The 15,625-nt window shown below is 43.6% G+C and overlaps 1 protein-coding gene across 5 annotated transcripts in view; it reads left to right on the top strand.

The window, feature by feature from the left end:
* The window catches only part of jak2a (Janus kinase 2a), a 146,871-nt gene that overhangs the window by 66,071 nt on the left and 65,175 nt on the right, over positions 1-15,625 (top strand). For all 5 annotated transcript variants that reach the window (XM_062554041.1, XM_062554045.1, XM_062554044.1 and 2 more), the window contains 5 exons: positions 901-1,020; positions 2,219-2,376; positions 2,487-2,598; positions 5,595-5,781; positions 5,910-6,034. In XM_062554041.1, the coding sequence (XP_062410025.1) occupies positions 901-1,020; positions 2,219-2,376; positions 2,487-2,598; positions 5,595-5,781; positions 5,910-6,034 (702 nt within the window). The remainder of the gene's footprint in view (positions 1-900; positions 1,021-2,218; positions 2,377-2,486; positions 2,599-5,594; positions 5,782-5,909; positions 6,035-15,625) is intronic.

Genomic DNA, 15,625 nt, shown 5'->3' with positions numbered 1-15,625 from the left:
CATGTGGCACGTTGGCCATGTTCTTTTGAAGTAACATGTGTGTGTTTTCTCCTCACACACGTTATAGTGGTCATGTCACCTCACCATACCAAGAGATCGGCATGGTTTAATTTCAGCTAGCCTATTAGTTATGACCCCTGTATTTTAATGAAAACATTTCTTTATTTACAATACATTATTCATTCACAAAGAAAATTGATGTCCTTAAAGTTTGAATATTTCCTGATTTTTACATTTAAAGCATTAAGATCAATTTCCAAAAGATGATTTTATATTGTCAACTTTAGCATGTGTTCCAATACTTTTGGAGTTGACTGTATACAATATAGAATCATATGACCTAAGCTATCATTTTATGTATGTTTGTGTGTGTGTGTGTGGAGGGTCAAGCAGAATCTTGGATGGCCACTGGTGTGAATGGGCCATCCAAGAGTCACACACAATTGGAAATTGCCATTCTTCACTTAGTATTAGTATCGAAACAATAATTTGGTATCGTGACAACACTACTCCTCTCTATGGTGTGCCAGCACAAGCCATTTTAGTTGGTTGAGTTCAGATTTATTTTCTCTAAGGTGGCGTACAAATCCAAATTAAAATCCATAAATCTCCTGCTGTAAAAAGGTAAAAGATTATTGAACGCTACACAGATGCTCTGAATTCGTTTATGGGTATATTCTATTATTCAGTATTATTATTATTATTATTATTATTATTATTATAGAAAATCAGGGAAAAGTCCTGGAATTTGACTTCGACTGGGAACCCTGTACATGTAAGCAAGTAGAGATATTCAGTTGGTTGCAAGCTACAGATAACACTAAATCCTACACATAGTACCATTATTATGTGTTCACCTAGGTTTTATATCAAGTAACTCTTCTTTTCTGTAATTTTCAGGAATATCAGACATATTGTGATTTCCCAGATGTCATTGACATCAGTGTCAAGCAGGCCAGCAAAGATGGGTCAAATGAATGTCGTATAGTAACCTTAAACCGTCAGGATAATCAAACTCTGGTATGAATATTCAGTATCTTACACCCTTTGTAAGCTTTCGATTATTTGTTTTATTTGTTAAGAAAATATTGCTTCAATATTGCTATTATTGTCATAGATTTATGTACTGTAACCTCACAATAATGTAACAACAAGACCTCTCTCTTACTGCAGCTGCAGTTTTTTGTTCCTAGCTCAAACAATGTGTTTTATCTGCAGCAGCAGCAGGAGCTTACTTTAGATGCACCACACTTAGATGCACTTTTGTCAGACGCTCGGCTTCTATTTTCTTTCTGTGGCTCGCTTTGCTCTGCTATTTTGAATGAGAAATATGACTCAATGGAAGGGCATATTTAACGGTTTCAGTGTAGACAGACAACATTGACAGTCGCTCGCTCTATAGAAGCATACAATTTGGCACAGGTACACTCTAAGGGCCACTATTCTGGAAAAAGGTGCTGGCAACTCAAAAATTCAATACACTATTTCTGTCAAATGCTCATGATGTTGATCGTTCAAACTGTGATGAAGGCATAACATTTTGTGAAAATAGTCTCTAGAATGTTTTTTGGAGAACAGTGCTTGTCTAAAAAAAAAAAATCAAGATGGCCACCACCATTTTTCAAGATGGCCGCCATTTCTCTTAAATCCGCCATTGCTATTCAATGGTTATTATAAATCATTCATCAGTGATCCAAGCATAACATTTGATGTGAATATCATCAACTCAATGTGAATCCCCGGACAGCAAGAACTGCTCTTATTTATTTAATTTTATACTGATTTTATAACCATTGATGTTTGTCCTGTATGTCCAGTTGCTGTATGTTCAGCTGCCATATGTTGCTGTATGTTGCTGTATGTTCAGTCGCTGTATGTCCAGTAGCTGTATGTTCAGTTGCTATATGTTGCTGTATGTTGCTGTATGTCCAATCAATGTGTCTATGTGAAATGTGTCTGTTTATCCTGTGTTTTGGTGAGCCAAAGACAATTTTCCACCTAGGTGGACAATTAAAGACTTATTCTATTCTATTCTATTCTATACTCTCTCAGACTGATCAAGCTGAAGCTGAAAAACGATGACAAACAATGCCATTTACTGTATATAGTCCGCTTCACTTGTAACATCCTTAGGACAACTCTCCAAATAACTGAATTATTTCTGTACATTTTTTTGTGGTGTCCCCTTCCCTCTGTTTGTCATGTCTTTCAACTGCAGGAGCTGGAGTTTAACTCTCTCGAAGAGGCTTTATCTTTTGTGTCCCTCATAGATGGCTACTACAGGTTTATTGCAGATGCCAATCATTATCTGTGTAAAGAAGTGGCTTCGCCTAGGTTGTTAGAGGCCATCCAGAGCTATTGCCATGGCCCTATCTCGTGAGTACATTTTCTAATGTAAGGGTCTTGTATTCCTCCTCTTTTTTTGATGCAAACAATGTCATTAGATGATTGCATCTAATCAATGTACCTCTACCTCACAACCTTAGAATGGAGTTTGCGATCAACAGGCTACGTCAATGTGGCAACCACAAAGGCCTGTACATCTTGCGCTGCAGCCCAAAGGATTATAACAAGTTCTTCCTCTCCTTCATAGTGGGGGTAAGTCATTACCACACCTTATGGTATTCTTTTCAGTCCATCAGAAAGTACAGCTCAAACGTAATAACGCTTAACTAATTTTTCATTATTTCTATTCCTCAAATTATATTTCTATTCAACAAGTCACTGACCAGTATAACTAAACGTACATTTTCTCTGAATCTATACAGTGCTGTCTTTGATTATGTTGCTTGTAGCATACGACAGTTTAACAAGAGAGTGAGCACATAACACTAAGGGCGCTTTCACACCTATTTTGTTTCAAATCACCGGCTGAATCGATATAAATTCGTCCATTGTCCCTTGAGTTCAGTTCGGTTCGTTTCATGTTCACAATGCCAACATCTGAAGCGGAACAAATGATGTAAACAAACACACGTTTCTCTACCCACAAACGTTCTCTGATTGGTCACATTTTGACAGTAGCCTAGTTAACCTGGTTTACCAAACGATAGCCTACAACTAATAATAGCCTAGCTTTCGTAGCAATTATTTTCCTGGCTTACCGATGTAGGCCTACTACATAGCCCATCAACAAAATGTGAAAATAGCCTAAAATGCATACATCGGATGAAGGAGAAGCCTAGCTCTAACGGATGCATACAGCCAACAACTCACTCAACAACAATGTTCAGAAGACGGATAAGGTGGCCCCGGCAGTGGCGCAACTGGCTGGGGCACCTGCACCGTACGCTGGCGACCCGGGTTCGATTCCCGCCCCGTGGTCCTTTCCAGATCCCACCCCGACTCTCTCCCACTTACTTCCTGTCATTCTCTCTACTGTCCTGTCCAAATAAAGGCATAAAAAGCCCCAAAAAATAATCTAAAAAAAAAAAAAAAAAAAAAAAAGAAGACGGATAAGGTACGTGAAAGAGGATAGCTATATTTGCAGTAGCCTAACGTACGTACCATATAGGGAAAAGAGTAAAAACAAATCACTTACACTGCAAACAACTGTCCAACTTCTTCCTCTCCTGAATGTATCCAGCTAACATAATCGGATGTCAATTAGGCCTAAGTGCTCTATTATTAGGCCTATACAGTAATATTTACCACATTATAACAGGTTATCTCCCTCAACAATGGAATTCTCTTCTCTGATTGGCTGATGGGGTGGCCATTAACTTCGTATAACCTGCTACCTTTGAAGTAGTTCCCGTATCACACTTGAATATTAATTCGCCAAACTCGTTGCGAAGTTTAAATGAACTGTCACGTTGCATCCAAGCTGAAATACAGACGTGCAGAACCATAGTAACATTGTAGCATATGACGGAGGTGGATTGTAGCTATTTGGATGCCATGTAGGCTATAAAAGTAGCGATCTTTCAAAGTTAAAGTTAATCAGAATCCTGGGATATGCCCGCTTGACAACAGGAGAGATAGAACTAACGACTGGCTTTTGGCCGTAGCAACCAGCCATTTAGAACTAACGACTGGCTTTTGGCCATAGCAACCATCCATTTAGAACTAGTAACGGCAGTTTTGTCCTGCAAGTAGAAAGTTGATATGTGGCGGAAAGTAGTCCCACAGTCAAGACAATTTTAGCGATGTTTACGGACGCAACGGTGGAATAAAACTATGTTCTAAATATACAGGTTATGAATACAAACGGGAGATAAGCGGGATAACGGCCTTCGAGGTCGACCGGTTCGATGGAAATAATGGCACGGCGGAGGTAACTCCGTCTCCGTGCTTCGCACGTCGCCGGAGTTCTAGACCTCCACCTAGCCATTATTTCCATCGAACCGGTCACCTCGTCGGCCGTTATCCCTTACTTAGCACATACCAAGTTGTCAGCAAACTGTTTACCCTAGTTGTGTGTAGTGCTGTGCGATACTACGGTATATATCGTTGTACGACAGAAAAATGTCTATCGTACGATACAGTCCTCTACTGTTTATATCGTAATTTTAACGTGTGTGGCTGTGACTGCTCAGATAATTTGACTGCAGGTGCGTCGCCGCTTCTCGCAGCGGGCAACGTAAACTTAATTTACTGTGATGGGTGGCCAGGCAAATGAACACAGGCAGCTAATAGTAAACAGATGAAACTTTTTTGACGCTGGCATAAAGACTAGTGTTGCACGGTGCACCGATAGCCTACAACAAGTATTGCAATACCCTGAAATTAAAAATGTCACAACACCTAATGTTAGCCTACTTTACAATACTTTTAAGAATGACTGTGTTCTTCTGAAGAAGCGGTGCGCGCAAGGCAGGTCTCCCCAAGCTAGCTGTGGCTGTGCGTCTTTTCCCCCTCACACACTCGTATGCGCAGCAGTGCTATTAACAGCGAGACATTGCTGCTAGTTTAAGTGATGCTATTGTAACACACAATTATAGGCTAATATCAAGTTGATCTGCTCACTTGCATCTCTCAAATGTGTGTTGCTAACCTATCTATGGCATTTAGATCATTTGGATTTAACTATTATTTTCTCTCACGTATTTCTTAAAGTGACAGGCACTCAATTAAAGCTACTGTACTCAACCACAACTGTTACATTGTTACAAAATTGCATTCATGTGTGGATGTAAATATATAATTTTAAATATAAATACTATATCGGGATATATATCGTTATCGTGGTATAGAATTGCCTATATCGGGAAATAACTTTGTGTCCATATCGCACAGCACTAGTTGTGTGTGTTTATCCCAAATGCATTCAATCTCTCTGGTAAGGATAGCTTGGAAATGGCTTGACAAACGTGTGGTGGTTAATTTGTTCCGCTACACGGGCTGATTGCTTTCTCACTGCAAACGAACCGCTCTCGGGTTCGATTGGAAACAAGCCGAGACCACCTCTTCTAGGTGGTCTCGGTCCGTTTGTTTTGTTCCGAAACTTCACATATACCCAATCGAACTGATCTTTGGGGGAAACGCTCCCTGTTCCGATTCAAATAGCCAGGTGTGAAAGCGCCCTTAAATTGTGAATATGTTGAATCTCTTCAACAATTTGTCCTGTTTGTTTGTGTGTATGTGTGTGGCAGTATGATGGTGTGGTGGAATACAAACACTGTCAAATTGTGAAAATGCCTTCTGGGGAGTACAACCTGAGTGGTGCCAAACGAAGTTTCGGGAGCTTGCTTGAGCTCCTGCACCGCTACCAAAAGGAGGCACTGCGATCTGATGGACACATTTTCCAATTCACCAAATGCTGCCCACCTAGGAGTCATGGTCAGAGGGCAAACACAGTATCTCTAAATATCCTATTTTGACTATTTGCATCACAGGCTTTGTAGATCATTTATACTTCTCCTTTATACATTTACTGTACCTCATGTAGTTGTTTGATTTGTATCTAGATAAAACTAATCTGCTGGTGTGTAGACGTAACCAGGGATTGGATGTGCCTCTGTCACCCTCACTCTTCAAACACAGTATCAGCCAGATGGTTTTTCACAAGATACGCAAGGAGGACCTGGAAGTTGTATGTTGCATTCCTTTTTTCCTTTTGATGTGTTACATATTGTTAAAGGGATATATTTTTGGAAATAAGCTAATTTTCCACCTCCCCTTGAGCAAAACAATCTTCTCGCCTGCTAGCATCATGCTTCAAATTGACTAAGATTTCAGGTAATTTTCCCATTTAAAACGTGTCTCTACTCAAGTTAGAAAGTGCAATAAGACCAACTGAAAATGAAAATGGAACTATACACTCTCACCTGGAGTAATAATCAAGGGAAGTTGCAAACGTACCATGGGTGCAGTGATATCTGAAACTAGATGTACCGCAAAGCGATACACAATATGACCGCTGCTCAGTCCTGCACATTCTCTCTGCAAATATCAATCACGCTTTTGTTTCCATCGCCTACTCCATCTCCTACTGCAACTTTTATGTATGTAAATGAGTGTGTGCGCTTGCTTTTGTGTATGAGTGCTTCTCTGTCTATGAGTGTGTGTGTTTGTGTGTGTGTCTGCTTGTGTGTGTGTTTTATGTGTCTCTATGTGTTCAAAAGTTCACTATCCGAAAATTTGCCAGATAAATAAATGTGGGAGTGCTTGGTGTAGGTCACTAGTCAGGGTCCTGACGAGCTTCTCGTGAGCACGGTGGCTCTGCGCTGGCATTACCGCTCGTGGTCGTGAAGTGCATCATGGGATCGCGCCGGGCGATAACTGCGCTGGCAGACGACAGCCCGGAGTGACGACCGCGGGCACCCGTGAAGCTTAACATGATATCGTGCCTAACCTGCTGCGGAGGCCAGGCAAGATGCCAGACGACGGATAGATGCAGCACGAATAGGGGGACCAGACTAGACCGGAGCTAGGAGACTATTGCAATTTAAGTAGCAGAAACATTATGATTATAATTAAGCGGAGATAGCAAGTTGGGCAAGGTCGCAGGCCGGGGTCCTGAAGTGCACCGCTGTATCACACCAACCAGACTGCGCCAGCAGCATTTGGTGTGATCTCTGTGAGCACCCCCCGTCATAAGCGAGATGGGAGGCAAGCGGGAGACGAACGGGAGGCGAATGGGGAGGTGGTGGGTTGCGAGCGAGAAAAACGCTGCAGAAGCACCGGCAGGTGAGCGTTGACTAAGCCATCAAGTTTATAGGAAGTGGAGGCGTGGCAAAGTTTTCGTCACGTTCCTCTCGAACTTTAGTTTGCAACTACATTTCAAAAGTTCACTATCCGAAAATTTGCCAGATAAATAAATGTGGGAGGGCTTGGTGTAGGTCACTAGTCAGGGTCCTGACGAGCTTCTCGTGAGCACGGTGGCTCTGCGCTGGCATTACCGCTCGTGGTCGTGAAGTGCATCATGGGATCGCGCCGGGCGATAACTGCGCTGGCAGACGACAGCCCGGAGTGACGACCGCGGGCACCCGTGAAGCTTAACATGATATCGTGCCTAACCTGCTGCGGAGGCCAGGCAAGATGCCAGACGACGGATAGATGCAGCACGAATAGGGGGACCAGACTAGACCGGAGCTAGGAGACTATTGCAATTTAAGTAGCAGAAACATTATGATTATAATTAAGCGGAGATAGCAAGTTGGGCAAGGTCGCAGGCCGGGGTCCTGAAGTGCACCGCTGTATCACACCAACCAGACTGCGCCAGCAGCATTTGGTGTGATCTCTGTGAGCACCCCAACAAAGCCAATAATGTGGGGACCCCTGACCAGGACCCTGCCACCTTCAATATTATGTCTTGTCATTGAGATTGAGATTTGAAGTGAAAAGGTTCGATCTGATGTAAGTGTTGAACTCAGAGGGTCCGCCGAAGCAGAGGAGCAGCATAGAGCGATGTAGTTAGCTTAAGACCTCAAGGTTAACTTTGACATGCAGGGCAAGGAACTCGCAGTAGCAGAGCTCGGGTCATTACAGGGCAACACGGGTCAGTGCATGGGAATACAGCTTGCAGTTGCAGAGATTGGAGTCAGTGCAGGATAGTACAGCTTGCAGTTGCAAAGCTTGGAGTCAGTGCAGGATAGTACAGCTTGCAGTTGCAGAGCTTGGGGTCAGTGCAGGAGAGTGCGGCATGCAGTTGCGGAGCTCAGGGTCAGTACGAGCGGTACTGCTTACCATTGCGGAGCTCAGAGTCAGTACAAGCGGTACTGCTTGGCAGGGATCATGCAGGAACTTACTGCGCTGGCAGAAGTCGAGAAGGAACCAAAAGCATCCCAAAAAATGCAAGCAAGTTGAAAAGACCTTCGCTGGGAATCTAAGAAAGGTATCTAAGAACCCTGGCAGAGCTGCCCAGAGAGCGAACACTCTGGCTGTAGACTTGAATTTTCCCCTTTGGGAATCAATAAAGTATCGATCTACAGTATCTATACATTTGGTATTGTCAGTTTCGGCCGAATTTGGACAATAAGGAGTTTGTTATCTGGGTGCTAGACCATATCTGCTGCAATGTAACCTAAGATGTAACGGTCTGTGCAAATTTCAATAGCATTGGTCGATGTTGGAGTTGTGCTTGGAACAATAGAAGACTTCAATGACCAGATCAAAATTTAGAGATTGAGAGCATCTCAGCAGGAGAGGGTTGGGCAATGAAGTGAGCGGTACAAGTGAAGAGCATAAAGCCATGTCGTAGCTGAACTGAGTGATTGTTAAGAGAAACCAAGCTTGGCAGAGTCTATTCTCAGCCAAAATGCTCTGCAGGGATCGAGTCACTGCACAGATACGTGCATGCACCCCGGGGATGCAAGCAACTGAGGCACCTAGAAGATGAAGCAAGAGGGTTTGGTAAGGAGCAGAAAGAGAACCTGAAGATTCAGTAACGTCCATAGATTGACCTGGGAATGAAAGGAAGGAACATTGTTAGAATGATGTGGTGACCCCAAGAGTGATGGCACAGCTCCAGGGAAGGAGGTGAAGGAGTAACCCAGGACGCGGTCCTTAGGGGAAAGGGGTGTAGGCACAAACGCGGTTTGGTGATAGGCAGAGGAAAGATGTAGCGACGCGGTCGCTACGGTCAGGGAAGGAGGTGGCTCATCACTCTGGGTCAGTAGGACACCTATGTTGGAGGGAAGTGGTTAAAGACATGACAAGAAATAAAATATGAAGACCTGTGCTGCGGCTCTGTTTCTCCACGGATCAGCTAGAAAGGGCAAAATAAAACAGCAGTGTTTTAGTAAACCAGAGATATCAATATGAATCAATATGGTAATGTCAAGTGCAAGGAAAGAATAAAACTGTAGCCAACTATAGTAGCTAGCGGCAAGAGAAATGGTGAGCAGCATGAATTATGGTGAATTCCAAAGAACGGTGCAGAGCTACACGCTGGTGTATAATGCTCTCTTGGTCAGCTAGAATGGAATGGAGCAGAGCTACACGCTGGTGTATGCTCTCTTGGTCAGCTAGAATGGAATGGAGCAGAGCTACACGCTGGTGTATGCTCTCTTGGTCAGCTAGAATGGAATGGAACAGAGCTACGCGCTGGTGTATGCTCTCTTGGTCAGCCAAGGATGGAATGGAGCAGAGCTACACGCTGGTGTATGCTCTCTTGGGTCATCTAGGATGGAATGGAGCAGAGCTACACGCTGGTGTATGCTCTCTTGGTCAGCTAGGATGGAATGGAGCAGAGCTACACGCTGGTGTATACTGTATGATCTCCTGGTCAGCTAGGATGGAATGGAACAGAGCTACACGCTGGTGTATGCCCTCTTGGTCAGCTAGGATGGAATGGAGCAGAGCTAACAGGCTAGTGTATATGCCCTCAGCTAGGATGGAATGGAGCAGAGCTAACAGGCTAGTGTATATGCCCTCAGCTAGGATGGAATGGAGCAGAGCTAACAGGCTAGTGTATATGCCCTCAGCTAGGATGGAATGGAGCAGAGCTACACGCTGGTGTATGCCCTCTTGGTCAGCTAGGATGGAATGGAGCAAAGCTAACAGGCTAGTGTATATGCCCTCAGCTAGGATGGAATGGAGCAGAGCTACATGCTGGTGTATATGATCTCTTGGTCAGCTAGAATGGAATGGAGCAGAGCTACACGCTGGTGTATATGATCTCTTGGTCAGCTAGGATGGAATGGAGCAGATAACGCTGGTGTATGCTCTCTTGGTCAGCTAAGGATGGAATGGAGCATAGCTACACACTGGTGTATACTCTCTTGGTCAGCTAGGGAAGAACTTTAATTAGCTGCCACGCTGACGGTGGAAGATGATGGGGGAGAGAGATATAGCAACGGGGTCGCTATGCTAGGAAGGAGGTGGCTCAGCATGGCACCTATGCTGGAGGGGCGAGTTCAAAAGACAGATGACCGGGATTAAACATATGAGCACCTGTGCTGCATCGCTGATGCTCCGTTGGTCAACTAGAAAGTGCATAAAAAACATTAGAACCACAGCATTCGAGTATATCATAGATATCAAATATCCGGCAATTTAGCAATATCAAGTGCGCAGGAGCAATTGAGGGCATGTGCTGCGGCACGGGTGCTCCATTGGTCAACTGGAAAGCGCAGAAAAAATTAGAACCACAATATCCTATCATTCCTAATTTGTAACGACCCGGTGACGTAGTGTTGGACGAGAAGTACAGGACTTAGTCAGCATTCCAATAGCATTTTGGACCAACATGCCATGGCATGTTTCAACCTGTAGTATGCGCGGAGAGCAATGTCTCCAATACAAAATCAGACGAAATGTTACTTTTGTCGAGAAGCACGATTTTTTGTCAATATTAACCCTGGTAATAGTACAGTTCACCACATGTGAGTATTTTCAATCAATCAACAGCTCAAACATATTTTAGGGTGCAGTGACTCTTTTAAAATATGAGAACCTGTGCTGCATCGCTGATGCTCCGTTGGTCAACTAGGAAGTGCATACAATAACATTAGAACCACGGCATTTGAGTACATCGTAGATATCAAATATCCGCCAATTTAGCAATATCAGGAGCAATTCAGGGCGTGCTGCGGCACTGGTGCTCTGTTGGTCAACTGGAAAGCGCAGAAAAATAAAGTTAGAACCACAATATAAAGACATGTGCTGCAGCACTGGTGCTCCAATGGTCCACTGAAGAAACTGAAAGTGCAGAAATAAAATTAGAATCACAGCATGAGTACTTATCTACCAAATTTAGTAATATATCAAGTGCAAATGAGCAATGGGATAGCTGTAGCCTAACAGCTGTAGCCAGATAACATCAAGAAGTGGTGAGCCGCACGATTATGGGAAAGGAGCAGTAGCCTACGCGCTGATGTAGGCTAGGTGCTTGCTGCTCGGTCAGCTAAGAAGCCTACTAAGCAGAGCTATACACGCTGGTGTAGGTGCTCCCGTGGTCGGCTAGGGAAGGGCTTTGATTTATTTGCATTCTAAAACTCACACACTGGAGAAAACGTCTTGTTCTCTTTACGATGAGTGACCGAGCAACGGCTCTAGAGAATCAGCTGCCTTACAGCCAGAGCGGGCATGAATTGGGCTAAAGAAATGCAGCCGACTATATAGTGTTATTCTTTCATGAGTGAATATCTTTTGTTCCATGCAGCGGCAGTAGCCTACATTGACCTCGACTCTGTATTTCACATGCACGGTGCGCAAACAAATCATGTAGGTAGGCCTACCTATCGCAAGTCAATCGCCGCGATAAACTCGTTAGCAAAGTTATCGGTAGTTAGCGGCTTGCTTGTAAGAAGCCTGAGAATGCAGCAGTTTGCAGTTTCGCAGTTATAAAGCAAATGGCAAATTGAGCCAATTGAAACTTAGAAGCTAAATAACACTGGAATGTAGCCGAGAGCCTTAAAGCTTAGCTAGACTGCTAAAGACCCATACGGCCATGACGGCAGAAGCAGCAGCAGTAGCCTAGGACCTACATACACGCGTTAGCCTTAGCCACCTGCAAGGGGGGAAAGCTAGTTTGGTTGGTATCAAGCGCAAGGGAAATATAAAGTGTTGGAAGTGATAAACTGGCCCATACGGAATACCGGCGTAGCTAGCCTATTGAACAACCGAACAACAATGAACGCCTCTGAGGCAGGTCTAGTAGCGGCTACTCCGAGAGCCTGATCTGAACAGACCCGACACGGCCTAAATTAGCTAGCCAAACAGCCAAACAGTAAAGCAATGAGGCTTCAGCTAGCCTGTACGTTGCAACGCGAGTTTTAGGACAGTCTTTACGGAACAGCTTTACACACGAAAGGACAAATAAGAACGGCCTCACTGCAATTGTTTGTCGTGCAACCTAGACGCCATGAAGTCTGTAAACGAAAATCTAAGCCAACAAGTTCTGTTCGACAACGAGAGGCAAGTCACTTGCAGCGAGCAAGTTGGGCAAGTTTAGGCCGCCGGCCGGTGCTGTGCTTTGCGAGCGAGAAAAACGCTGCAGAAGCACCGGCAGGTGAGCGTTGACTAAGCCATCAAGTTTATAGGAAGTGGAGGCGTGGCAAAGTTTTCGTCACGTTCCTCTCGAACTTTAGTTTGCAACTACATTATATGTTCACTGTGTTCTCTGCCGTCACTGTCACTCCAATATCTGATCACACACACACACACACACACACACACACACCCACACACCCACACGCAGGCACTCACACACACACACACACACACAGGCACACACACAGATACACCCACAGAGAGAGATAGAGTGAAAGAGAGAAGACACAGAATACACACAGATAACTCAGAACACACACAGACACAGAGAGAGAGAGAGAAAGAAGGAGAACACACACAGAATACACACAGAACATGCACATACACACATATACACAAATGCAAACACACACACACACACACACACACACACACACACACACACACACACACACACACACACACACACACACACACACACAGGCTATAGTACATCAGACGCACACGCTCACTTCTCAGCTCCGGTGGTCTCACACAGTGCTGCATCTCACAAAACGTACTCAAAGATGTGTGTGCGTGTGTGTGCGCACTGTGCATCTGTGTGTGAGGTGTGTGTGTGCACTGTGCATCTGTGTGTGTGTGTGGGGGGGGGGGGGTGTATGTGTAGGTGTGTGTGTGTGTGTGTGTGTGTGAGGGTGTGTGTGGGCGTGTGTGGGCGTGTTTGTGTAATTTTATACGTACATATGTGTGTGTGCTGGTGCGTGTGTGTGTAGGTATATGTGTTTGTATGTGTGTTTGTGTGTGTGTGTATGTGGCTGTGTGTGTGTGTGTGTGCCTGTGCTTGTCTGTGTTTGTGTGTGTGTATTCCTGCATGTTCGTTCGTGTGTGTGTATGACCGTAGCATCCAGCACCCACAGCAACCATTCTCTTTTAAAACATATATATTTGGAAACTAGTTGATTAAAGGTTTCTAATGGTGTCACTTAAATGTTTCTAGGACAAAAACTAGCGGAGATTGAGATGTGTGTTTGGAACAGTTTTTCAAATCCCCAGGGGGGGATTTAGACTCCAGGGGCCGTATTACAGAAAAATATCCCAAGTGCTTGTCCTAACTTAAGTTAAGTTTCAAAGATAGGAAAAATCCTATCTTTCTATTACAGAAGCAGTTCCTAAACTCATGGCTGTGTCCTATCTCATCTCAGACCTCCTATCTTATCTTAACTTAAGAATTCCTAACTGTAACTGTCAATCAGATTTTTAAATCGGCAATCGTCCTGTCATGCCTGTTTCTATGCTTAGAACGTGAACAAGACTGCCTGTATCTATGATTAGAATGTCAGGTTGCAAAGACGGTGTTCTAAAGAATCTTTGACAGTTCGTTGCTCAAGATGGACAAACCATAATATCAGAGAGAAAATAGGCTAGGAAGGAGCAATAGGCTATAAAAGACAGAAAGAAAGCGAGTGATATTGATTCATTTGATGCGCTGGATAAAAAGATGAAATACAAAAATATATTAATGAATAATAATAATACATAATAGTCTATTATTCTATTATTATAATTGATAGGCCTATTTATTTGTTGTACATTTTATAAATGTTTGAAAAGACATAGCTTATACATTTTATTTTGCTTGTTTTCACTTAATTATCCTATTTAGTGAAATATGATTTATGGCAGGGGTGTCAAACTCATTTTCACCGAGGGCCACATCAGCCCAATGGTTGCCCTCAAAGGGCCAGATGTAACTTCTAAGATTTGTAGCACCAGCCACAAAATCTTTAGCATTGGTAAAACGTCTAAAATCGAGGTATCAGCATGACATGTTCTTTTTTATTATTGTTATGTTTTGTAAAAACAAAACACCACTGTCAGTTCCATACAGTTTGCCTTTTCAATGAGGGTCACTGGTCAGTCAGGAAGAGATCATGCCATGGATTCTTTTTTTTTTTTCATATTTCTGAGTTTTTAGATTCGAGTATATTCAACTTTACTGTCATTGCACGAGTGAAATACCAGTAACGAAATGCAGTTTTACATCTAGCAAGTGATGCAAACGAGTAGGCTAACTGTCATGTCAAAAAGTGCATCCATATGAAATGCGTCACTTAAGCAATATAGCACGAGTGGGAGTGGGTTGTTGCTGGATATTCCCACGGGTGTTGTTCGGCCGTAGCCTCGAGGCCGGACTATGTTGTTCGTTTTAAACTGAAAGGAAAATGCAAAGCAACAGGGCGATTACAAACCTCTAGCATAGCCTACCTCTGCTTGCCTGATATGAATGCACCTCTTCTCGGTCAGAATAGGGTTACTTTCGCTTTTGGCCAAACAATCACTTGCTCGATTAGCAAGGATTTGGAGCTGGATTTTTTGGATAATAGGACTACACACAATTATACATGCCTTTTAAACGTAGACGTAAACGTATCACGTAGTTTACAACTTACATCGATTCCCCTCTCAAAGAAGCACACGCACTTCAAACAATCATGCGTTTCACAGGCAGGCTAAACCGAGCGCGTAATTTAGGCGCTCCGTTCGCTAAATAGTTTAGAATACTGGTTTATTTTGTTTTCACACGTACACGTTGCTATTACATCTGATGTAGCCAGTTGCACTGATCATAGAGGAAGGTGGTTGATGTTGCCTCCCTGTCAGTCTCACATGCGTGCATTGTATTGCAGTGTATTGCCTATGCGCAAAAACTGTATCGGACATGTTAAGCTCTCGCGGGCCACATACTGTATCAAACCCTTAAAGCTCTCGCGGGCCATATGAAATGACGTGGCGGGCCGCATCTGGCCCGCGGGCCTTGAGTTTGACACCTGTGATTTATGGTGTCCCAAACAGTCATGTTCCTCATCTTATCATAGGCAACCCAACAGGCCTGTTGCAGTTTGGCAGTTATTTTGCAGTTGGGACAGGGCCTGTGCCATCCTAAGTTAGGATTCCTAAGTTAAGAAATTCTTGAGTTAGGATGGTTCTGTTATGGCCAAATTCCTATCTTAAAGAGACCCTATGCAACTTTTTCATAGTCATAAAATCGCTTAGAAATCGTTGTTTTGCTTGACTGACCAGTTTTATCGAAAACAGTCACATTTCCTCCCGCCCCTAGTGTCCCTCTCCGCTATTACAACCTTGCAACTTTCTGATAAACGATCGTCTGCTGTTTACTTCTGGAAGTCAGAGACGCGAAAGGAACAAGAAAAACCACGCTTGCAATTTATATATTTATATATAGCCT

This window comes from Sardina pilchardus, chromosome 14 (genome assembly GCF_963854185.1).
Source record: "Sardina pilchardus chromosome 14, fSarPil1.1, whole genome shotgun sequence".
Taxonomy (NCBI): Eukaryota; Metazoa; Chordata; class Actinopteri; order Clupeiformes; family Clupeidae; genus Sardina; species Sardina pilchardus.
The sequence above is the reverse complement of the archived record's forward strand: the minus strand, read 5'-3'. Positions and strand labels throughout refer to the sequence as shown.